Source organism: Scyliorhinus torazame, chromosome 19 (assembly GCF_047496885.1).
Source record: "Scyliorhinus torazame isolate Kashiwa2021f chromosome 19, sScyTor2.1, whole genome shotgun sequence".
In the NCBI taxonomy this organism is placed as follows: domain Eukaryota; kingdom Metazoa; phylum Chordata; class Chondrichthyes; order Carcharhiniformes; family Scyliorhinidae; genus Scyliorhinus; species Scyliorhinus torazame.
The window spans coordinates 100,910,233-100,936,702 of record NC_092725.1 but is presented as its reverse complement, the minus strand read 5'-3'; the positions used below and the strand labels follow the sequence as shown (position 1 = coordinate 100,936,702).

General features: G+C 48.6%; 1 protein-coding gene across 3 annotated transcripts in view; it reads left to right on the top strand.

The window, feature by feature from the left end:
- kitlga (kit ligand a) overlaps positions 1 to 26,470 on the top strand; it is a 175,198-nt gene that overhangs the window by 91,638 nt on the left and 57,090 nt on the right. For 2 of the 3 annotated variants that reach the window (XM_072484941.1, XM_072484939.1), the window contains exon 6: positions 24,564 to 24,680. The exons of the other annotated variant lie outside the window; for it this stretch is intronic. In XM_072484941.1, coding sequence (XP_072341042.1) covers positions 24,564 to 24,680 — 117 coding nt within the window. The remainder of the gene's footprint in view (positions 1 to 24,563; positions 24,681 to 26,470) is intronic. 3 annotated transcript variants of the gene reach the window in all.

The window sequence follows — 26,470 nt, the reverse complement described above, 5'->3', positions numbered from 1 at the left end:
CTCCTCCAGGTCATTTATAAAAATAACAAACAGCAATGGCCCCAAAATAAATCCTTGTGGTACACCACTAGTAACTGAACTCCAGGTTGAACATTTCCCATCAACCACCACCCTCTGTCTTCTTACAGCTAGCCAATTTCTGATCCAAACCGCTAAATCACCCTCAATCCCATGCCTCCCTAATCCCATTTTCTGGCACTTGTTATGACGTGTCAAGTACTCATCCAGTTACTTTTTAAAGGATATGAGGCAACCCACCTCTACCACCCTCCCAGGCAGTGCATTCCAGACCGTCACCACCCTCGGGGTAAAAAGGTGTTTCTTCAAATCCCACTAAACCTCCTGCCCCTCATGAATATATATGTTCATACATGTTTACAGCACAGAAGGAAGCCATTTGACCCATCATGTCCATGCTGTTCAACAAAGATCTGACTTCACTAATCCCATTTTCTGGCGCATGGTCCATAATCCTTGAGGTTATGGCAGCGCAGATTAATATCTTAATACTTCTTAAATGTTACGAGAGTCTCTGACTCAGCCTCCTTTTCAGGTAGCGAGTTCCAGTCTCCCACCACCCTCTGGGTGAAAAGGTTTCTCCCCAACTCTCCTCTTTGCCTTCTACCTCTTACCTTAAATCTATGCCCCCTGGTTAGTGATCCCGCTACTAATGGAAAGGTGCCTTCCTAGCCACCCTGGGCGGTATCCCCCCCCCCCCCCCCCCCCCCCGCCGGGTGGGAGAATCGCCGGGGCGCCGCGCGAATCGCAGCACGCCGCCCCGACCCCGCACACGATTCTCCCACCCCCCCCCCCCCGAAACCAGCGGCACGCGAATCGCGCAGGGCCGCTTGCTGAAACGCGCTGAGCGGCGATTCTCCGGCCCGGATGGGCCGAGCGGCCGCACGTAAACGGCCTACTCCCGCCAGCGCCGTCCACACCTGGTCGCTGCTGGCTGTTACTCGTCGCAAAGGCTTGGGGGGGCGGCCTGCGGGGGGGGGGGGGGGGGGGAGAGGAGGGCTCCGTTCCCGGGGAGGCCTCCGGAGTGGCCTGGTACGCGATCGGGACCAACCGATCGGCGGGCCGGCCTCTCTGTCGACGGGCCTCCTTTCTTCCGCCGGCGAGCCTGGATCCATCCGCTATGGTTGTGGGGGAGGACGGCCACTGCGTATGCGCTAGTTGGCGCCGGCCCAACTGCGCATGCGTGGGACCCAAGGTGCCGCATCTTTTACGCCGCGCCAGGTCTCTGACGCCGTACCGAGGCCCCGTAAATCATGCGACGCCCCTGCTAGCCCCACGGAGGGGGGAGAATAGGGGTCTGGGAACGGGCGCCGACGCTGGAGTAAAACACTCCGGTTTTTACTCCGCCGGTGGCACTTAGACTCCCGTTGGGAGAATCCTGCCCCCTATCTATGTCCCTCATAATCTAATACACCTCTATCAGGTTCCCTCTCAACCTTCACCGCTCCAAGGAAATTAGCCCCAGTCTATTCAATCTTTCCTCACAGCTCAGACCCTCCAGCCCAGGAAGCAACCTGGTAAATCTCCTCTGCACCCTTTCCAGTGCAATCGCATCCTTCCCATAATGTGGCCAGAACTTCACACAGTACTCCAGTTGTGGCCTAACCAGTGTTTTATACGGTTCCAGCATCACCCCCCTGCTCTTACATTCTATGCCTCAATTAATAAAGGCAAATATCCCATATACCTTCTTAACCACCTTCTCTACCTGTCCTACCACCTTCAGGATCTGTGGATATGGGCTCCAACATCGTTCTGATCTTACCATTCATAGTGTAATTGTTTGCCTTTTCAGCCCTCCCCAAGTGCATTACCCCATAATTTTCCATGTTGAATTCAATTCGGCACAACTCTGACCAGTCCATTGATATCCCCCTGCAGTCTATGGCTATCTTTCTCACTATTTACCACCTTACCAATTTTTGTGTCATCCGTGAACGTCTTGGTCATACCCCCTGCCTTTAAGCCCAAATCATTAACTTACACCACAAATAGCAAGGATCCCAGCACTGAACCCTGTGAAACCCCACCGGAAACAGATTTCCTGTCATAGAAACATCCCTCTACCATCACCCTCTGCTTCTTGCTTCTCAGCCAATTTTGGATCCAATGCGTCACTTTACCTTAGATCCAATGTGCTCTTACTTTCTTGACCAGTCTGTGTTGCTAAAGTCCATATAGACCACATGAAATCATTCAAGGTTACCTCCTCAAATAATGTGATTACATTTGTCAAAAGGAAGGATGAAGAAGCATTGGAAAGGGTGCAGAGGAGATTTACCAGAATGTTGCCTGTTGGAGGGAAGATCTTGTGAAGGAAGGCTGAGGGACTTGAGGCTGTTTTCGTTAGAGAGAAGAAGGTTACGAGGTGACTTAATTGAGGCATACAAGATGATCAGAGGATTGGATAGGGTGGACAGTGAGAGCCTTTTTCCTCGGATGGTGATGTCTAGCACGAGGGGACATAGCTTTAAATTGAGGGGAGATAGATATAAGACAGATGTCAGAGGTAGGTTCTTTACTCAGAGAGTAGCAAGGGCGTGGAATGCCCTGCCTGCAACAGTAGTGGACTCGCCAACACTAAGGGCATTCAAATGGTCATTGGATAGACATATGGACGATAAGGGAATAGTGTAGATGGCCTTTAAAGTGGTTTCACAGGTCGGCGCAACATCGAGGGCCGAAGGGCCTGTACTGCGCTGTAATGTTCTATGTTCTAACCTTCCCGTACCAAATCCATACTGATTATCGATGATTAATCAGTGTCTATCCAAGTGCAGACCACTTTCGAGCAACTTCCCCACCACTGAGGTTAGACTGACTGGCCTATAGTTTCCTGGTCTATCCCTACCTCCCTTTTTTAATAATGGGTCAATGTTAACAGTCCTCCAGTCCTTTGGCACCTCCCTTGTGGGCAGAGAGGATTTGAAAATCACTGCCAGTGCCCCTGATATCTCCTCCCTTGCCTCCCTCAACAGTCTGGGATACATCTCATCTGCTCCTATGGATATATCCACTTTTAAGGCTGTTAAACCTGTTCCACCTCCTCTCTTTTAATGTGTCGGAAGTTTTTTTAAAATTTAGAGTACCCGATTATTTTTTTCCAATTAAGGGGAAATTTAGCGTGGTCAATCCACCTACCCTGCACATCTTTGGGTTGTGGGGGTGAGACCCGCGCAGACAAGGGGAGAATGTGCAAACTCCTCACGGACAGTGACCCGGGGCCGGGATCAAACCCGGGACCTCGCCGTTGTAAGGCAGCAATGTTAACCACTGCGCTACCGTGCCGCCCATAATGTGTCGGAAGTTGCTGTAAATAACATCATTAAACTATTCAAACAAAATGGAAAATTAATCAATAGCTCTCTTCAAAGACGAAGGGTGGATTTTTGCCATGGAGGCAGTACTCTTTCAGGGGACATGGACGTCACTGGCTGGGCCAGCGTTTTTACTGCTCATCACTAATTGCCATTGAGAAAGTGTCTTTTGTTGTTTCATCGAATGAGCTCCAGTAAGGAGCCTGGGGCGGGATTCTCCCAGCCCTGGGCCGGGCCGGAGAATACCCGTGACTGGGCCACGCCGCCCCGGCGGCGCCCCCCCCCCCCCCTCCCCCGGCGGCCCCCCCCCCCCCGCGATTCTCCGGCCCGAATGAGCCGAGGCCGTAAAAAGAAACGGCGCCGTTCTAACCTGCTCTGAGCCGGTGGGACCTCGCCGTTGAAGGGTCGGGTGACGGCCTGTGGGAAGGAGGGGGGTCCGACCCCGGGGGAGCCTCCGATGTGGCCTGGCCCGCAATCAAGGCCCACTGATCGGCAGGCTGGCCTCTCTGGCTCGGTGCCTCTTTTACGCACCGGCCCCTGTAGCCCTGCGCCATGTTGCGTCGGGGCCAGCGCGTTGAAGGAGCCCACTGTACATGTGCATGTTGGCACCGGCGCCACTGCGCATGCGCAGATCCCGCAGCGCACAGTTCGAGCCGGGATCGTCAGCTGGAGCGGCACGAACCGCTCTAGCGCCGTGGTGGCCCCCTGTAGGGACCAGAATTAGTCCTGGCAGCGACCCGTTCACGCCGTCGTAAAACGCGACGGCGTTCACAACGACGTGGCCACTTTGCCGCGGGATTAGAGAATCCCGCCCCTGGTCTCGCTTTGTGGTGTGTTCTCAGTGATGTGATTTGCATCGGCCATGGGAATTGACATGCAAGTTGCCCTGAGAAAAGAACTTCCTTCAGCTTTGTTTCTCAAACTAGAAAGGAAAAGGTCAAAAGGTGAAGATTCTGGCATCAGGCTTAAAATAGAGCAAGTCAAATAAACAAAGTATCTGAAAGGAACTATGATCAGCGAATCCGGGCTGATAGTTGTAATACAGTACTGAGGGAGTGCTGCACTGATGAGGTGCTATCTTTTGGGTGAGATCTTCAACCCAGTCCCCATCTACCCTCTCAGGTAGATGTTGAAGATCCCACAACACTATCCCGAAGAAGAGCAGGGGAGTAATCCCCAGTGTCCGAGTCAACATTTATCCCTCAATCACTGCATTGTGGTTGTACCTGCACCCTATGGACTGCAGCGGTTCAAGATGATGGCTTACGACCACCTTCTAAAGGGCAGTTGGAGATGCACAATAAATGCTGGCCTTGCCACGTCATATGAAAGAATAAATAAAATAATAATCACTAAATCTTGATTAACTGATCGTTACCGCACTGCCATTTGTGGGAGCTTGCTGTGCATGTTTCTAACATGACAACCATAATTATACTTCTCCAATCCTTCATGGGCCATGAAGTACTTTGGAACGTCCTGAGGTTATGAAAGGCACTATATAAATGCATATTCCTTCGAATCTTTTGCTGATTTATCGAATGGGTGCTCCCATGCAGGGGTATTGATCAAAATGTTGCACAAGTCCAGCTTTCAGCTCAATTCCGTAAATTTAATGAAGCTAAAGTACCCTTGAACTGAAGGATTCAGCTGAGCATCCTGCTGCCAAATATTTGCAAACAGATGATACGTTTTCTCCAGTAGTTCAATTAAGATATAAAAATCCACATGCACCTATAATAAATGACTGACTGGGCAGTTTGGGGTTACAAATGATACCTGGATGTGTGGAGTACCTTTATCAGAGGCAACAGGCCAATTTAAATAACATGCGGAGAACGACAAAGGGATGGGGAATAATCAAGGACTGTTAATGGAGAATGTATTTTATTGCATTCTTACAAATTACAGATGTTCACATTCCAATCCCTGGCCTCCCACGGATTAGCATGTCTTGTCAGGGCATCTGTGGGAGGAAGGTGAAAGGAGGGGAGTAGGTCACAGGGGGGTTGTAGAGGAAATGCTTTGATAACATCGTTAAGGTTGTATATAGGCTGGTCCATCCTGTCTTAACTGATCACAGACTCCAAAGTGACCCAAACCTGGGTCAGTTTGCCCTATTGGAGAGGTCAATGGTTCACAGCAAGAGCTTTGATTAAGAGCAAATGTTTTGTTCTCGAAAGATGTTTGCAACCCCCCCACCACTCGCCATAGAACATAGAACATTACAGCGCAGTACAGGCCCTTCGGCCCTCGATGTTGCGCCGACCTGTGAAACCACTCTGAAGCCCATCTACACTATTCCCTTATCGTCCATATGTCTATCCAATGACCATTTGAATGCCCTTCGTGTTGGCGAGTCCACTACTGTTGCAGGCAGGGCATTCTATGCCCTTACTGCTCTCTGAGTAAAGAACCTACCTCTGACATCTGTCTTATATCTATCTCCCCTCAATTTAAAGCTATGTCCCCTTGTGCGAGACATCACCATCCGAGGAAAAAGGCTCTCACTGTCCACCCTATCCAACCCTCTGATCATCTTGTATGCCTCAATTAAGTCACCTCTTAACCTTCTTCTCTCTAACGAAAACAGCCTCAAGTCCCTCAGCCTTTCCTCATAAGATCTTCCCTCCATACCAGGCAACATTCTGGTAAATCTCATCTGCACCCTTTCCAATGCTTCCACATCCTTCCTATAATGCGGCTGTTTTCTGGCCGCTCGCCATTGGCGGTGGTTAAGTGGTATTATCCAGTCCCGATAATGTCAACGGCATTTTGTATGGTTCATTCTTCCTGCCACAAGAGAAGCCAGTCGAAAATCCCAACCATTGTCTTTTACCTGTTTAGGCACCGATGGGCAATATGATACACGTGTGTGACATGGATAGAGAGTCCTTTATGTTCTTCCATTTTCTTCCACCACGCACTCCACCCCCCCACCTCGCGCTGTCTATTCATGGCACTCAGATGATATGCGCAAGAACTGGAAAATAGGTCCCAACAATTCTTTACTGAAATCACTGGCGATTTGACAGAACTATGGAGAAAGTTCAAAGTGAATGGGACTAATTGAACAGTGTTTTCAAAAGAGCAGGTACAAGCACAATGGGCCAAATGGCCTCCTGTACTGCATGCACCTCCTTCTAATTTCACTGATATGGAGGTCTGGCTTGGTTCTGCTGAAGGTGAGGTTGAACGATGCAAGAATGCTATATACTTTAAAAAAAAACAATTTTTTTAATTCTCCTTTTTCACATTTTCTCCCACATTTACATCCATCAACAATAAACAATAATCAGCAAGATATGTCAATCCCCATAATAACAACGATCTCATCCGCCCACCAACCCCCAAACATCAGCCCGCATGTTTACATAAACAAATGACAAAAAGGAATCAGGGATTATCCGTAGTCACCCTTAATCTTACACAGCCCCCCCCCCCCCCAACCCCAGGTCTCCAGCTCCTCCTGTCCACTCCTCTTGTAAAACTCCTCCTCCCAACCTCGGTTCCTTCCCCCCAACTTTCCACCCCGGCTAGACCACTCGGACCCTGTTATGCCAGGCTCCGATGGCCGCAGCCCCTCCCCCCACCTCACTCCCGTTCACTGGCCGGCTTAAACCGGCCAGCGTGGAGGCCCCCGCCCGGGTCCCTTTCCCACTTGCCTGGCCCTAGGAAAGCCCAAAGATCCCCTTTTAGCACACACACCCCACATATCCACCTACACCCCAAAGAGCCCTCATTTTGAGTGAAAGTCCCGTCCCTTCCCTTGTCCAAATATATACCACATTGGCTCCTTTAGTCTCTACACCCGCGCGCAGTGATACAAAAAAGCAGAAAATACAGTCATGAGGTTACATCGGCACATGGCCATTCCTCAATTTGTCAGTTCTGCCACAGTCCTTCTGCTTTCGCAAACTCCTCCGCTGCTTCCGCCGTTCCAAAATAAAAGTCCCTGAGCTTGTAAGTCACCCTCAGCTTCGCTGGATATACAATGCCGCACCGCACCTTGCTAATGTACAGTGCCCTCTTCACCCGGTTGAAGGCAGCCCGCCTCCTTGTCAGCTCCACCGTAAAGTCCTGGTATACACGTATACCAGCTCCAGCCCACTGCACCACCCGCTTCTGCTTGGCCCAGCTCAGGACCTTCTCCTTCACACTGTACCTACGGAAGCACAGTCACTGCCCTTGGCGGCTCACTCGCCTTTGGTACAGGCCTCCACGACCGATGAGCCCGATCCAGTTCATATCGGGAGGGATCCTCCCCCTCCCCCAATAGTTTTGCCAGCATCACGGCAAAATACTCAGTCGGCTTCGTTCCTTCAACTCCTTCGGGCAGCCCCACAATCCTCAGATTCTGTCGCCTGGATCTGTTTTCCAGATCTTCCATTTTTCCTCACAGATCCTTGTCAGTGTCCATCACCTTCCGCATCTCTTTCCCCATCGAGGCAAGTTGATCACCGTGCTGCAAAAATGTCTCCTCCACTTCCTTCAGCGCCTCCCCTTGCTCTCGCACCTCCGCCACTGCGTTCGGCACCTCCGTCCTCACCAGGGATACCGCCTCCTCCACCAGCACACTCAAAACCTCCCTCATCTCCTTCCTCACCGTCTCCATGCATTTTGCAATCTGCGCCAACTGCTTTTCAAATTCCGCAGCCATCACCTTAGTTATTTCTTCAGCCGTAAGCAGCGCGGCCTTCCCTGGTGCTCCAGCCTCCATTTTCCTTGGTGACCCCGCGGTGACCTTTCCACTCCCCGACGGACCTTCAGCTGTTTTTTTTTCTGCCGTTTTCTTGCTCACCCTCGATATTTTTCTTTGTTCTTTTTTTCCTCCTGTGTCTTCACTGTGCCTCCTCCGTGCCTTCTCCCTGCTTCTGCCGCCTCCGTGGACCCTGGGACCGGGCTTAAAGCCCCGAAAATGCCGTTCCCGAACGGGAGCCCTCCATTGTGCGGCCGCCTCCCGCCCGCCGTCACCGGAAGTCGTAAGAATGCTATACTTGCAGCTGGTTTGATAATTAAGCAATATAGAATCAGAATGGACATTTTTCCACACCAGTGATTCTTTTAAAGAAAACTGGAGTCCAGGCACTAAAATCACCAACCTGGCTAAAAAGCCCATGATCTGGATTCAGCTTAGAAATAGACCATTCTGCCCATCAAATCTGTGCTTTTTTAAATTCATTGGATGTGGGTGTCACTAACTAGGCTAGCATTTTATTGCCCATCCTTCACCGCCCTTGAACTTGACTGGGCATTTAAGAGTCAACCACATTGCTTTGGGACTGGAATCACATGTAGGCTGGCAAGGATGGCAGATTTCCGTAGTGAAGCAGGGAGGTTTTTCAACAATATTTTCATGGTCATCATTAGACCTTTAATTCCAGATTTTATTGGACTCAAATTTTACCATCCATTGTGGTGAGATTTGAACCCGGGTCCCCATTATTCCTGGTCTCTGAATGACTAGTTCAGTGATAGTATCACTACTGTGGGCAGCACGGTAGCACAGTGGTTAGCACAATTGTTTCACAGCTCCAGGGTCCCAGATTCGATTTCCGGCTTGGGTCACTGTCTGTGCGGAGTCTGCACATTCTCCCCGTGTCTGTGTGGGTTTCCTCCTGGTGCTCCGGTTTCCTCCCACAGTCCAAAGATGTGCAGGTTAGGTGGATTGGCCATGCTAAATTGCCCTTAATGTCCAAAATTGCCCTTAGTGTTGCGTGGGGTTACTGGGTTATGGGGAGAGGGTCGAGGTGTGGACCTTGGGTCGGGTGCTCTTTCCAAGAGCCGGTGCAGACTCGATGGGCCGAATGGCCTCCTTCTGCACTGTAAATTCTATGTTCTATGTACACCACCACCTTCCCCATACTTAATATTATTTGTTTCCCATTCCATCTACATCAACTCGTGTGTGCAGTTTTAGCCTCTTTACTGAAGGAAAGATATACATGCCTTTGGAGGTTCACTGGACCGATTCATGGGATGATAGGATTATCCTATGACAAGAAATTGAGTAAGCGAGGCCTATATTCCCTGAATGTTCAATTCTTCAGGGGTTTAACAGGGTAGATGCTGAGATGATGTTTCCCTCTGGCTAAAAGTCTAGAACGCGGGGTCACAGTCTCACGATAAGGGATCGGCCATTACGACTGAGATGAAGGGAAGCTCCTTCACTCACCTGGTGGTGCATCTGTGGCATTCTGTACTCCAAAGAGCTGTGGATTTTTGAATAATAAGGGTGTCAAGGGATTGTGAGGGATGGTGCAGGAAGGTAGAGTTGAGATAGAAAATCAACCATGATTTTACAGGTTCGAAGGGCTGAGTAGTCTACGCCTGCTCCTATTTTATATGTTCTTTTCTCTCATTTCCTTCTGAAAGCATCCAAGCTATTTGCCTCAGTCAATTCCTGTGGTAAGTGAAGCAGAGTAGAAGGCCAGTGATGGGTGGGAGCTAGGAAAGATTGCAAAAAAGATGTGTAGGGCATGAGACAGAGGAAGTGTTCATGGCAGTGTTAAAGACGAGAGAAGATGCTGTCATTGAGGTAAGATAACATATTGTGTTAATAGGAGAACAAAAGTGAGTGCTCAATGAAAGTGAAACAGAAGGATAAGCAACAGATGGCCCAGTGGGGAAGGGAGTTTTGCGTTGGGCCAAAAGTCTTTTTGGATTAAAAAAAGGGGTCAAGATGGAAGAGAAAGGTCACAGTCTAAAGTTGTTGAAGTCAATGTTGAGACCCAAAGGCAGTAACGTGCCTAATCGGAAGATCTGGGGTGAAATTCTCTGTTATCGGCGCGATGTCCGCCGACCGGCGCCAAAAACGGCGCAAATCAGTCCGGCATCGCGCCGCCCCAAAGGTGCGGAATCCTCTGCATCTTGGGGGGGCTGAGCCCTAACATTGAGGGGCTAGGCCTGCGCCGGACTGATTTCCGTCCCGCCAGCTGGCGGGAAAGGCCTTTGGTGCCCCACCAGCTGGTGCGGAAATGACATTGCCAGGCGGCGCATGCGCGGGAGTGTTAGCGGCCGCTCACGGCATCCCCGCGCATGCGCAGAGGAGGGGATCTCTTCCGCCTCTGCCATGGTGGAGACCATGGCGAAGGCGGAAGGAAAAGAGTGCCCCCACGGCACAGGCCTGCCCGCGGATCGGTGGGCCCTGATCGTGGGCCAGGCCACCGTGGGGGCACCCCCTGGGGCCAGATCGCCCCGCGCCCTCCCCCCAGGACCCCGGAGCCCGCCTCCGCCGCCTTGTACTGCCAGTAAGAGAGGTGGTTTAATCCACGCCGGCGGGACAGGCATTCCAGCAGCGGGACTTCGGCCCATCCGGACTGGAGAATCACGGGGGAGGGGGGGGCGCCAACCGGCGCGGCGCGATTCCCGCCCCTGCCGAATCTCTGGTGCCGACCCGGCGGGGGGTCGGAGAATCTCGCCCGTGATGCTGCTCCTCCGGTTTGCGTTGGGCTTCACTGCAATATTGCAACCGGACGGACATGTGGGCAGGAGAGGAAGGTGGTGAATTTAAATGGCAAGTGACGGGAAGGTTGGGGTCACTGAGCAGAGGTGTTCCACAAAGTGGTCACAAAGTCTGTGTTTAATCTCCCCATTATAGAGAACACTGCAATGGGAGCAGCGACTACAATAGACCAAAATTGAAGGAGGTGCAAGTATTATGTTGCTTCACCTGAAAGGAGCATTTGGGGCCTTTTGACAGTGAGGAGGAATGTTTTCCCTTTTTACAATTTCATTCATGGGACGTGGGCATCGTGGGCGGGGCCAACAATTATTGCTCCTACGTAATTTCCCTTGAACGGAGTGGTTTGTTTGGCCATTTCAGAGGGCAGTTAAGAGTCATTTACATTGCCGTAGATCTGGAGTCGCATATAGACCTGATCGGTAAAGACGGCAGATTTACTTCCCTAAAGGGCATTAGTGAGCCAAATAGGTTTTAAACAACAGTCAATAATGGTGTCATGGTCTTGATTAGACTTTTAATTTGTAATTCCAGATTTTGTTTTCATTGAATTCAAATTTCGCCATCTACCTGGATCCCCAGAGTAATTCTCTGAGCCTCTGGATTACTAATCCAATGACAATACCACCACACCGCCGCTTCCCACTGGACCATCCATTTCTGACTCTTATGTTTTGCTTTCACTCGACACTGACTTTTCTCCTATTAACACTTTCTATCTGACCTTAGCACCAAGATTAGCACCGTGCACAGGCCTTGCACTGCCATTAATACGGGCTCTGTCCTGTGCCCTTTACATCTTTGCTGCAATCCCTCCGAGCTCCCACCAATCACTGACCTATTCTGCTCCACCCCCTTTGTATATATTCCAACACATTTCTCCCTCTCATTAGCTCTATCGAAGAAGAATATTACGCACTCTAAACATTAACCCTGTTTCTTTCTCCACCGATGCAGCCAGAGGTGCCGAACCCTTCCAGCATTTTCTGTCTGTATTTAAGGGAAGCTGGATAACTACATGAAGAAAAATGGAACAGAAAGATATGGTGAAAGGGTGAGATTAAGTAGGGAGGGAGAAAGCTTGTGTGGTGCTTATGCAATAGTATGGACAAGTTTGGTCACATGGCCTATTTCAGTGCAATAACTCCTCTGTGAAATCTCATTAGCACAATAAAATAGATATATAATTACAATTGTGTCCCTATCTCATTTCCTTCCTATCACGTTGATCAGTTTTAAAGATAATTAAACACATATCCACTTTCTTCAACGTCCCAATGGTTGGAATGATTTAAATGGTTAATTGTGGACCGTGAACATATTGTATGAAGAGTATTTTTCACCAGGAACAGAGTGTGAGAGTCTCCAAACTCATCGGCCAGCTGGGCCGCTCTCCAGCCATCCACCTGAAAAATGTTCCGTCACTGTGACATTTCACAGAGGGTAGTGGGAATCTGGAACTCGCTGCCTGAAAGGGTGGTAGAGGCAGGAACCCTCACAACATTTAAGAAGCATTTATTTGAGCACTTGAAACGCCACAACACACAAGGCTATGGCTTCAGGTGAAGACCATTCCATCAGAACAGCTCCCTCCTTCCCCAGTACCGGGGCCAATGTCCCATAAATTCAAACCCATTTCTCCCACACCAACCTTTGAACCATGCATTTGCCTCTTTAATCTTATTGACTGTGCCAATTAGCTTGCGTCTCAGGTAGTAATCCTGAGATTATTACCTTTATGGTTCTGCTATTTCATTTAGCCCCTAGCTGATCATATTCCTTCAGCAGAACTTCCATCCTTGTTCTACCTATGCCATTGGTACCTACGTGGACAACGACAACTGGATCTTTACCGTCCCACTCCGACTTCCTCTGCAGCCCAGATGATATATCCTGAACCCGAGCACCAGGTAGGCAACACAACCTTCGGGACTCTCGATCCTGGTCACAGAGAATATTGTCTATGCCCTTGACTATATTATCTCCAATCACAGCTACGTTTATTTTCTCTCCCCTCACTTGAATGGCTCCCTGTAACACGGTGCTGTGGCCAGTTTGCTCATCCTCCCTGCAGTCCCCGTTCCTGACCACACAGGGAGCAAGAATCTCAAACCTGTTGGATAAGGTCAAGGGCTGAGGCTCCTGCAACCCGACCTCCTGGGTCCCTCTACCAGCCTCACTCGCAGCCACACCCTCCTGTCCCTGACCACTGGGCCAAATTCAAGCTATTTAGTCTAAGGAGTGTGACTGCCTCCTGAAACATGGTCTCCAGGTATCTCTCCACCTCCCTGATGTGCCGCAGCATCCATAGCTCAGAATCCAGCTCATCAACTCTGAGCCATGGTTCCTCAAGCAACCAACACTTACTACAAGTGTAGTTATTGGGTACCACAGTGGGGTCCACCAGCTCCCATATCATGCAGGCACCATGCCATACACACAAGCACCTTTTCATCACAGAATATCGGTACAAACACAATGATACAGCAGTTCAGAGAACATTAAATAGTACAAAAGAGTCACCAGCAATCAAAAGTTGCTCGGGATCACGTAACTAACACCAGAAAGTCACATCGATGCAGAGCACACGAGAAGAGAGAAAGAGCTCCTCCTCCCCTTCTCCAGTGCTGGCAGCTGGTCACCTTACTTCCTCCCTTTCTTTACTCCAGGCCACAAGAGCAAAGAGGCATAGTAACTAAACATCTTCAACAAGTTGCTCAGTCGAATGTGTCCGCCTCTCTCTCTCCCTCCTGCAGCTCCCAGCATTAGACTCTCAACACCAGAAAGTTACACCATTGCAGAGCACGCCAGGAGAGAGAGCACCCCTTCCTCTCCTCCGCTGGCAGCAGGTCATCTTACATTCTCCCTTTCCTTACTCCAGGCTAGAAAAGCAAAAGGGGCAGCAGCAAACAAACACATAGCCTCCAGGCAGCTGCATTCAGATAGATCTGCCTCTCACAATCACCAGCAATCTGCAAAAGCATTTCTTCAATGCCTCCATGAAGTTGCTCATTCAAATCAGTCTGCTTCCCTTTCTACCTCCTGCAGCTTCTAACGGTCGACTCCTCAACAAGGAAAAAGTCACACCGTCACACCAAGCCCCCAGAAAGCAGAAAGAGCTCTCCTTCCCCTTCTCCAACGTTGGCAACAGGTCATCTTACATCCTCCCTTTCCTTACTCCAGGCCACAAAAGCAAAGGGGCGGTAGCGAACAAACACACAGCCAGCCTTCAGGCATGTGAAGCTACCACAGGACCAAACTGCAAACACAAGATGCAGCACCACCTGAGAGCTGTGAAGTGCTCACATAACTTTTTTTTAAAATTTAGAGTGCCCAATTATTTTTTTTTCCAATTAAGGGGCAATTTAGCGTGGCCAATCCACCTAACCAGCACATCTTTGGGCTGTGGGGGTGAAACCCACGCAGAAATGGGGAGAAAGTGCTCACATAACAAACAATACCAATTTCTTATCATCAATAGCCTTCAGCTGTGCAGCTAGGGGCTGCTCACAGTCAAAGGGAGTTAAAGTGACTGTCAGCATATAACCAGGATCAGGGCTCTGTCCTGGAAGTGTTTGTTAGGACAGACAGGCAGCAGATGTTGTTATCCCTGTTCTGGGTATACACAATCTTGGGGGATGGCTTATCAGGTCATAGGCAATATGGTTCTCCCCCCTCCCGCAAGCCCAGGGATGACCCCTTTCCGACCAAGCCCATCCTCCTGGAGGGGGTTCCCCCCAATGCCCCCGAGCTCTGGGGCAGCAGCACCATTGCCCCTAGGCTGCATGCTGGGAAATGAAAATGGCTAGTCGCCTCCTCTGTTCCCCTCAGCAGCCATTGGGTCAGCTTCCTGGTTTAAAAATATATATTTTTTATTCAAAAAGTTGCAGGCAACACAACCATACAGCTTGTGAGCATCAGTACAATGGAAGAACTGCAAACAGGTTTTTTTTTGGTTTTCGTAGCATTGACGCCACCTCCCCTCTGGTCTTTCTCCCCCCCCCCTCCCCTAATGCGTACCCCCCCCCCCCCCCACACAACTCGCCTGCTTTTTTCCCCCGCATCTAATTGCTGGTTGCAAACAAGTCCTTAAAGTAGGCGGTGAACTGCCTCCACCTAGAGTGGAGCCTATCTTCTGACTCCCTGATGGTAAATTTGATTTTTTTCTAGCCTCCGGAATTCCGCCAGATCTGCCAGCCATTCCGAGGTCCTAGGCGGAGCTACCGCTCTCCACCACAGTAAGAGTTATCGTCAGGCTGTCAGGGAAGCGAAGGTCAAGTTTTCGGCCCACTTCCCCTCGAGAACTCTGGCCAGTCCGACACCCCAAAGATCGCCACGAATAGGCATAGTTTCACCTTGACCTACATGACCTCAGACATGACTGCAAAGAACAAGGCCCAGAAAACAACCAGTTTTGGTTAGGACCAGAACACATGGGCGTCGTTAGCCAGACCCCTCTGACACCGCTCCCAGCTGTCTTCCACCCCCAGGAAGAACCCGCTCATGTGTGTTCTGGTCAGGTGTGCCCTGTGCAGCACCTTCAGTTGCATCCAGCCCAGCCATGCGCACAAGGTGGTGGAGTCTACTCTATGTAGGATCTCGCTCCAAAGTCCCCCCCCACTAACTCGAGGCCTAGTTCCTCTTCCCACCTCTCATTTCATCCAGAGGCATCCTTCCTCCAGCAGTCATCCGTATATGTCTGCGCATTTCCCTCCCCTAACCAGTCCTGTGATATTAGTCTATCTAATAGGGTGTGCCTGGGTAACTGGGGAAATGATGGGGCCTCCATGAGGAGGAAGTCCCGTATCTAGAGGTATCAGAGCTCGCTCACTTTCAGGAGATGGATCTTCCGCCAAAGCTGCCACTTTGCCGTTGACGTACATGCCCCTAAAGCTCAGCACCCCTTCTTCCCTTCTCTAAGTCTTGTATGTGGCGTTCATTCTGGCTGGGATGAATCCAAGATTGTTACAAATGGGGGGGGGGGCAGCACAGTGGCGCTGTGATTAACATTACTGCCTACGGCACCGAGGACCCGGGTTCGATCCCGACCCCCTGTCCGTGTGGAGTTTGCACATTCTCCCCGTGTCTGCGTGAGTCTCAACCCCACAACCCAAAAGATGTGCAGGGTAGGTGGATTGGCCACGCTAAATTGCCCCTTAAGTGGGAAAAAAAATAATTGGATACTCCAACTTAGAAAAAAATAAATTTTTTTTTTAAAAAAACAAAAACAAATGGGAGCTGAGACGGTCATGTCTTTCAGTTTGAAATGGTGCCTTAGTTGGTTCCAGGCTTTCAGTGATGCTATGATCACCGGGCTTGTCGAATGTTTGGCTGGGAGAATGGGAATGGGGGAGTGACCAGTGCCTGCAGGGGGACACAAAGCTGTCTGTACCCACTCCGCCACTGGCTCCCCCAGCCAACCTCGCACCCTTTCTATGTTTGCTGCCCAAGAGACGTGCAGGAGGTTTGGCAGTGCCAGACCCACCAAGCGCCGTCCCCTCGGCAGGACAGTTCTACGGATCCTGGGGTTCTTCCCCGCCCGCACGAAGGCCGTTATCAGTTTTTCTACCCTGGCAAAAAAGGGTTTGGGTTCAAAGATCAGGAGCGATCTAAACACAATAGGAATCTTGGCAGTACGTTCATCAATATCGTCTGCACTCTCCCTGCTAGGGAGAGCAGGCATGAGTCCAACCTCCGCAGGCCCACCTTCACCTCCTCCACCAGGCTGGATAGGTTCCACTTGTGGAGCTGGGTCCAGTTGTGGGTTATCTGGATCCCCAGGTATCTGAATATGGTTTGGGCCAGTTTGAATGGCAGCGTTCCTAGCTCTGCTCCTCCTCTCTGGGGGTTTACTGGAAAGATTTTGCTCTTACTCAGGTTTAGTATATCCCGAGAAGATGCCAAACTCCTTCAGGAGCTCAATTATCTTTCCCATGCTAGCTAGATGGGGTTTGAGATGTGAAGCAGCAAGTCATCTGCACACAGAGAGACTCTGTGCTCCCTGTCACCTCTGAATGCCTCCCCACCCTTCTGCTGATCTGAGCGTGGTAGCCAGTGGCTCAATTGCCAGAGTGAACAGCAGTGGGGACAATGGGCATCCCTGTCTCATTCCTCTGTTCAGCCGGAAGTAATTTGAGCTTGTGGCATTCATCCGGACTTTCACCATGGGAGAGTTGTTCAGCAGCTTTACCCACGAGCGAACACTGGCCCAAATCCAAACATTCCAACACCACGATCCATCCACCCTGTCTTCTGGACACCTTCTCTGCATCCAGGGAGATGATCACCTCTGATGTCTCCTCCCTGGGTGGGGACATGACCACGTTTGCCGTCAGACAGAACCTGTAAAGAGCCAGATTACTACCCAAGTGTTGATAATGAAAAATGTTCCTGACGATGACAAGAAAGAATACTGGCAGAAAAGTGTGGCCCAAATTCATGACAAGAGGAAAAAAAAGTTTGTGCATGCCCTAGATTTTATAATAATCTCAATGCACATAGAATGACATGAAACTTAATATCAGTGAAGCCTGAAGCAATTCATACAAGGTCTCATTAGGTGCTCAGACAGGCTCTTATTAACAAAAATACTTTTACAAGCACTTTTCTTGGCTAGGTTTTCATTTTCCTCAATCAAATGAGTCAGATATATGGACCAAACCGAAAATACTGGACTATCTCGACAGGTCTGACAGTGTCTGTGGAGGAGGAAGAGAGCTAATGTTTCATGTCTGTGTGCAGTAGCTTTCACTGCATCACAGATGTTGTCAGACAGGTAAAAGCGTCCAGTGTTTTCTGTTTTTGTTTCAGATTCCAGCATCCGCAGTAACTTGCTTTTATCTCCGATGCATAGACACCTTCCAGCAGTCTCCAACAGAAACAGCTGCGAAATCCATTCACTTGGAGGTTGATAGCTAGAGAAATATGGGGCATAGCTTGGCAGAGGTGTTGGCACCCCACTTGCCTCCAATGTGTACAAAGATAACTAAAAGAAAAACATGCAGTTGTAAAATACTCTTCATAACCACTGGACATCTCAAGGTACTTTACAACCAATAAAGTGGCTTCGAAGGTTCAGTGAAGAGTGCAGAGGACATGCCAGGAGCTGCACCAACCTGGAGAAGATATAACACAGGAGTACTTGTGTGCCAAATAGCGTAAACAACGTGGTAGGACAGAGCTAAGCGATCCCATGACCAATGGATCAGATCTAAGCTCTGCTGTCCAGTCACATCCAATTGTGAATGATGGTGGACAATTAAACAATTCACTAGAGGAGGAGGGTCCACAAATATCCTCATTCTCAATGATGGGGGAGCCCAGCATATCAATGCAAAAGACAAGGCTGAAGCATTTGCAACAATCTTCAGCAAGAAGGGCCGAGTCCCCAGGATCACAGATGTCAGTCTTCAGCCAATTCAATTCAATCCACGTGGTATCAAGGAACAGTTGAGGGGGGTCTCATGGTGGGAGCGATTGGGTTTTCGCGACCTTCCGCTCTAGGGATCCTTTTATCCCTAATTTTATCCTGGTGCACATTTAATTTTTGCTTTCTCTTGGGTTACGTCACTGGCGCTATGTTCCTGGAGGTTCCTGATGTGCAAGAAGAGCCGAGATAATTAGTAAATATCCTTGTTTGTTTGTGGTGGTCAGAAAGGGCGGGGGTGGGGCTCAGCTTGCAATGGCGCCGTTGTTGCTCAGCAGGCTCTTGCTTTGGTGGTGCTCTGTGCATCTGGATGGTGGCCACCACTGAAAATGTTGTCTTAGATGAAAATCTCGACTCTACGATGCAAGTCGTCAGAGCTCACTTTGAGGGATTGCGGGGTACCTTTGGTAGAACGGTGAATGCGCATGAGAGAGTTCTTGCACTCAAAAGGTCACTTTCCCTGGTGAAGGCCCGCCTTTGTGTCATCGAGAACCTACTGCATGGTGTGTATTTTATCCTGATGGGTTTAAGAGGTAGGGGCCATGTAGGGTATGTTCGTGGGCTTGGTCCCTGGTGAGAGGTGGGAAGTGAGTTCGAGATTGAGTTTGAAACTTGGCTGCCATGTTTTAATAATATTGATCTGGAGGTTGGGTGCATTAGATTCGATGGAGCACAAAAATTGATCTTTTGAGGACAGAGGTCGATCGCTGGTCCTATATCATCCTAACCTGATGCTGGTCATGAGGGGTTGGTGGTGGCCGAGTGAGTCAAGTTGTTCCCTGCCCTGGCTGGGGCTTAGGTTGTAGACCACCTGGGCATCAGAAAGGCGGCATGTTGGTAGTGATGGTGTCTCGTGATTTGATCGATCAAATCCTTGAAGAGTGCTCGCTGATCCAGGCTTATCCTTGATCTTCTAGTGCAAGGTGGATGGTGTCTATTCCCTGCAATTTACCCTGCAATTCTCAGACAATTCTGGACAATACTCCCTTGTGATTATGTTGTTGATGATTTAATATTTACGGTTGCCTTTTCTCCTGCAAGGTAGTGCAATATGTGAGTATGAGGGTGGATGTTGTCCATTATCCTGTTTTAGCAAAATCATGCTGAGTTGATTATGTGAAATGTGGCCTGTGCAGTTTTGCACCTTCTTTTGTCGTTATTATGTCTTATAATCCTTGTGGCTGTGGTAGGGGAGTGTTCTGTTTTTATCACCCCTATCTCGTTTATAAGAAGGATGAGTGGAGCTGTAGAGGGGGTGGATAGTTGGGGTTGGTAGGTTTAGTTCAGTCCTCACTGAGGTTCAGGATAGTCCCCCAGTTAGAGCTAATTCCTATCTTTTTTTTCAATTTCATGTATTATTTTTTCTTAATTTGGGGGTATTTGAATTTAAAAATCCATACCTTTATCCTTAAGCCTGGTCAGATTTTGTATCTTGGGGGGACTGGGTTCTGTCTGATTCCTGAGGTTGAGCCTTCCTTTGTATGGCTCTCTCTGTGGCCTCCTCTCTGTGCCCTCTTTTGAACTATTAGAACAACGTGGTCAGGTTGTGGAGGAGAGGGATCGCTCTTGGTATCCTTTCTGTGATGGGGTCATTCTGAGTTATTTCAGGTGTCTCTCTTTCTCTCTCTCATCGTCCTGGTGAGCCGGGTGCTGTTTCTAATCCTGGTCTGGTCTGTTGGTCTGGGAAGGGAATAGGCATTCTCTCACAGGAGGCCAAGCTTTGGGGGTCTTGATGGCTCTTCATCTCGATGGGGTCGTCCCCCTGCCTCTCCCCCTCTCTCCCCCGCCCCCAAGCTTGGGCTAGTGTGATCATCCTTCTCTTCTGAGTATTAATGGGGACGGTGCATTGCCCTGGATGGGTTGGGAGAGGTATGGCTTCAGCTGGGGGAGAGGTTTTGGGGTGAGCTGGAGGTTCTGTGGGTATACTTTCCTGTGTGTTGGGATGTGCTGGGCTAGGCCATGTCTGGCACAGTGGCTAGAATCCTGGTGCCTCTGGGGACTTGGGGTGTCACTTTTCAAGAGTCACTGTTGAAAGCATCCGGAGCGGTTAGGCTTCGCTTCTTCGGTGCACGGGGTCCTGGGGATGAACTGAGTTCTATGGCTGATAAATATCCTGGTGTTCCCCTGGAGGTGCAGCCCCCTTTTGGTTGATTGAGTGATCGATTCTCTTCTCTTCCTCCTTGGTGGTTGCTTGGTGTGTGCCAGAGTAACATGGAACATGGGTTGGGTCCTGATCCCTTGTTATCCTGCGGGTTAGTCCTGGTAGTTCTAGCCTTTCCTTCCTTTTTCTTCTTTTTCCTTTCTTGGGAGGCTGTGAAAGTTTGACTGTAATCCAAATGTGTTGCTGCTGGTCCTCTCTACATTACAGTGTAGAATGATGTTGGTTCTGTACGGGGCCTTAGTTTAGGGTTCAGTTGCATTCTGCGTTGTGTGATTATATGTAACTCCCACCGTAACTGGGGTTTCCATGTATTTTCTTTATTTTTGTAACGGAGGGTATGAAGAATCCGTGCTTGGCTCCTACATGGGTGCTGATGGGTCTAGTATGATGTTTTCTCCTGTCTCTGTAATTATATATGCTGGACCATTAATTTTTTTCTTGAGCCTTGCTTATGGAATGTAATATTTTGTACTTTTTTTGCATTAGTCTTTAAAATGTAAAACCTTAATACATATACTTTAAAAAAAATAAGAAATGGCTGAAGGCACTGGATATTACAAAGGCTATGGGCTCTGATAACATTCCAGCAATAATACTGAAGACTTGTGCTGCAGAACTTGCCGTATCCCTAGCCAAGTTATTCAGGTACAGCTACAACACTGGCATCTACCCAGTACTATGGAAAGTGCCCAAATATGTCCTGCCCAATTATCGCCTCATCAGTCCACTCTCAATCGTCTGTAAAGTGATGGAAAGTATAATTCGCAGTGCTATCAAAAAATACTTACCCAGCAATAACATGCTCACTGATGCTCAGGTTGGGTTCTGCCAGAACCACTCAACTACGTAGGGATGGGATAATCTCCATCGGGATGGGATATTCTTTCTTGTCCCGTGAATAATTTTGTAAAAGGCTTTGTAATGTAATGTTTTTTCACTTTGTTCATGGAATGTGGGCATCACTGGCCAGGCCAGTATTTGATCCCCATCCCTAATTGCCCTTGGGAAGATGGTGGTGAGCCACCTTCTTGAACCACTGCTGTCCGTGTGGTGTTAGCACACCCATAGTGCAGTTAGGGAGCACATTCCCGGATTTTGACCCAGCGGCAGTGAAGGAACGGCGATATATTTCCGAGTCAGAATGGCGTGTGGCTTGGAGGGGAACTTGCAGGTGGCAGTGTTCCCATGCATCTGCTGCGCTTGTCCTTCAAGGTGGTAGAGGTCATGGGTTTGGAAGGTGCTGTTGAAGGAGCCTTGGTGAGTTCTGCAGTGATACTTGTAGATAGTACACACGGCTCCTTCTGTGCTGCGGTCATGGGGGGGGGGGGGTGATTACTGAAGGTGGTGGATGGGCTCCTAAGCAAGAGGGGCTCTTTGTCCTGGATGGTCTGGACCTCTATTGCCGGGATGAGTATACTCTCACACTTCTGACTTGTGCCTTGTAGATGGTGGACAGGCTGTGGGGAGTCAGGAGAGCAGTTACTCACCATCGGATTTCCAGTAGGAATCTGGCTGCTGTTCATCGAGTCAGGAGCAGCTTAACCATGAAGGTGTTGGGGACCCAATGTATATTGGTTGCTCATTTGGGAAAATCCACTCGTGCATTGGGCTCACTGGTCTATCATCAAGAGTTAAAATAGAACACTGCGGATGCTGGAAGTCTGCAATAAGAACAGAAAATGCTGGAAAACCCAGCATGGCTGGTAGCAGCAAGAAACAGTGTTGACGTTTCGAGTTGAATGTGACTCTTCTTCAAAGAAACATTCCAGCGTTTTCTGTTTTCTTTCAGTCATCAAGAGTGTTTGGCTAAACAGAATTAGTTCTTTTTTTAAGTTCCAATACCATTGGATACAGAAATATGTTTTTACTCGGTATTGTATTCTGCCAATATAGAATAGTACAGCACAGAGGCAATTCAGCACATAAGTCGGCACGAGCTCTTTCAAAGAGGAATCCAGTTAGTTCCATTCCCCACGCTTTGTCCAAATCCCTGAAAATGGCTTTCCTTCAAATATCCAATGTTTATCTAATGCCCTTTTAAAGGTTACAATTGGATCTGTTTCCATTGCCCCAGCAGGCAGTACATTCCAAATCTTAATCACTCACTGCATAATTTCCTCATGTCTTCTCTGGTTCTTACACCAATTTCCTTAAGTCTGTGCTCTCTAGTTAGCCATCACGGGTAACAATTTCTCTTCATTTACTCTACCTAAACCCTCATGATTTGTAACACCTCCATCAAATCTCCTCTTAACTTTCTCTGCTTGAAGCAGTACAACATGAGCTTCTCCAATCTGTCCACGTATCTAAAGTTCCTCACCCCTGGAAATCCCTTCCATTCTGTCCGCAAAAGCTTCAAACTCTAACAAACAATTGGTGTTCAGAACTGGATAGAATGTACAATGCTGAACTAATGTTTACTGTGAGATGTATTGAACTGAGCGGAAACCATTGGCAATCATTGCGGAGTTAAGGCTTTCATAGAATAGAATTTACAGTGCAGAAGGAGGCCATTCGGCCCATCGAGTCTGCACTGGCTCTTGGAAAGAGCACCCTACCCAAGGTCCACACCTCCACCCTATCCCCATAACCCCACCCAACACTTAAGGGCAATTTTGGACACTAAGGGCAATTTTAGCATGGCCAATCCACCTAACCTGCACATCTTTGGACTGTGGGAGGAAACCGGAGCACCCGGAGAAAACCCACGCACACACGGGGAGGATGTGCAGACTCCGCATAGACAGTGACCCAAGCCAGGAATCGAACCTGGGACCCTGGAGCTGTGAAGCAATTGTGCTATCCACAATGCTACCGTGCTTTGAAAAGACAATGGTAAGGAATTGCCTTGTGTTTAGTTGCTGGAAATGTATCTAAACAGGGTCCCTTTCCACCGCACCCCCAATATGGCAGCAGAGTGTGAAAAGTTTTGGCCAAAACCTATATGGACAGTAGTTATTTTGGCTACATTACCGGAATCGTTTGGCTGATCATAGGATCATAGAATCATAGAATCCCGACAGTGCAGAATGAGGCCATTTGGCCCATTGAATCTGCACTAACCCTCTGACAGCGCAATCCTAGGTGCAATCCGCGTCCTATCGCTGTAACCCCACCTAACCTTTGAACATTAAGGGACAATTTAGCATGGCCAATCCGCCTAACCTGAACATCTTTGGATTGTGGAAGGAAAACAGAGCACCCGGAGGAAACCAACTCAGACATGGGAAGAAAGTGCAAATTCCACACAGACAGTCAAGGCTGGAATTGAACCTGGGTCCCTGCCGCTGTGAGGCAGCAGTGCTAACCACTGTGCCACCGTGTCACTCAAAACTCCACAGCAAATTTTATTTCTGTCAAAATCCTACTGTTGTTAGTTGTTGTGCGGCCAGCATGCTTACATAGGCTGTGTTAAGTTGCTTAAATGTTAATATTAGACATATCGGGCATCATACTAAAATGTTAAAGAATGCCTCTACGTTGAGAAAGATGGTGTTTTCACAACCAGTCTTAAATTTGTCCAGACAGGGAGATTAATGTTGGATCCGGGTATCAAATGATGTAGAACCAAGAAGTTAATATTCGGATCATCCATGATCTAATTGAATGGCAGAACAGGCTCAAGGGGCTGAATGGCCTCCTCTTGTTCCGAGATGCTTGAAAATAGGGCTGGTCTTCTTACCTGTGTTTTAATTGAAATGTGCGTACACTACATTCTCAATAATGCTTCTTCCACGATAAGATGGTATGTTTCATTCCATCAAGATGTCTTTGGTCAATCATTGAGATCAGTAAAGAAAAAAGAATTAAATAGTCGTATCCTTGGCATTCCAACTCCACATTGCTTCTTGGCCCTATAGGAAATAATGGGGAGTAAGATTGTAGAATCTGCTACCACAATGGAGTAATTGAAGTGAATAGCATAGATTCATGAAAGGAGAAGCTAGATTAACACATGAGGGAGGAAAGAATAGAACGTTACGCTGATGAGGTTAAAAGGGCGGGAGGAGGTTCATGTCGAGCATAAATGCCAACATAGGCCATGTGGGCTGAATGGCCGGTTTCTGTGCTGCAGACTCCAAGTAATGTTGTGGGACATTCAGTGAAGGAGTCACATAATTTGCTAAGCGTCTTTCTTTCATGTAACACACTGACAGCACCCCACCCTTTTCTACCCAGGGCGTGGCTCCAACTTCACTGCACATACTCTGGAGCAGACAAATAAAACCCGTGCACCAAAGTGTGAATGCACACATCCAGAGCTGGTCCGTGCTAAAAGACACCCTCTCACAGTCAGTAAGTATTTATTAATCACTACACAAGGAAAGGTGTAGCGACCCAAGGCCTGTGTGTGAGTTGGTGCGGTGATGTGAGGATGGAAGGGTGCACATGTATGTTTGTATGTATGTGTGTGTGAGGGGGATGCGCGCGTGTGTGAGAATGTGTGTGTGGCATGTGAGTGCGTGTCTGTAGTGTTTGTGTGTATACATTTGTCCATGAGTGTATGTGAGAATAAGTGTGTGAGTGCATGTGTGAATGAGTGTGTGCATTCGTGTATGGGACAGGGTGTGTGAGTGCATGTATATGTGCCAGTAAGTCTATATATTTGTGTGTATGTGTGTGAGTGAGTGTTTGCGTTTGTGTGTTTGAGTGTGTTTATGTGAATGTGTGTGTGAGTATGAATGTATGTGTGTGTGTGAGAGAGTTAACTTTTACAAATCAACCATTTCTAACCTCAGTACCAAAGATTTGGGAATGTTAAAGCATAATTCCCCACAGTATGTTGGGAATAGGGTGGCGACTGTTTTAGGGTCATTGGATCCATGGGAAGTCAATGGCAGTTACTTCATTTTGTCGCCTCTTGTCATTCAGTGTGCCAGTGAATATCAAATGATCGAAGGTGAAATATTCAGAGGAATACATTATGTGTTGGGGTGTTAATCTTGACTTGGGTCAAGCGTGTATAACAGGGTGGGAGGTTGGTGAGGATGGATATGAGACCGAAATGTCACATATTTAAAATCATGGGGCGGACATTTACATCCCTGTCTCAGTGGGAGCACGGCAGGACAATGTGGCATTCAAAGGCCTATTGACTTTGGCAGGACCAGGTCCAAACAGGGGGAGGGACTGTAAAACTCCATCCGTAGAATGCTTGCAAACCAGAAGGAGGCCATTCAGCCCAGCAGCAGTCCCAGTACCCTTGTGTTTTCTCCGTAGCCCTGCAAATATGTTTTCTTTGGGTAATTATCCTTCCCTTTTGAGATCAGCAGCTGAATCTGCCTCTGCCACACACTCGGGCAGTGCATTCCATATCCTAACCACTCGCTGCTTGAAAAAGCTTTTCCTCATGCTGCCTTTGGTTCGTTTACCAATCGCCATAAATTGGTGCCCTCTCACTCCCTCAGCCAATGGGTACTGTTTCTCTCTATCTACACTGTTCAGTCCCCTCACGATTTTCAACACCGCTATTAAATCTCCTCTCAGTCTTGTCTTCTCTATGGAGAACAACCACAGCTTCTCCAGTCTATCCATGTAACTGATTCTACCAATCGGGCAATTCCCATTGCCATTGATGTGATCAACAGTCAGGAAAGGTAAAAAAAACAAGCATCTGATCAGAATCACTCGAAACTCTTGATGCCCCCCGAACCTTAAACTGAAAGTCAAATTATTTGCGCAAAATAGCCATGTGATGTTGTAATTATTGAATCAGGGAACAATTTATGGAAACATTGTGACACAGCTTGCCAAGATGTAGCTAATAATAAGGAAGAGTGTATTTGCCTTGGAGGTTGTGCAGTGAAAGTTCAATAGATTGGTCCCTGATATCAGGCTGAGTAAAGTTGACCTCTGCCCACTGGAGTTTAGAAGATTGAAAGATGATCGCGTTCAAACATGCAAAATTCTGAAGGGACTTTACAGGCTAGAGTCTGGGAGATTATTTCCTCTGGCTGGGGAACATCATCCTCCGAATCAGGGGCAAGGTACCGCTGACATTAAAATTAATGGATGGGAGACATTCCACCCCCATTTCCTTCAGATCCAATTTTTGCCAGCAAGGAAACGAGGGTGGGGCATGACTC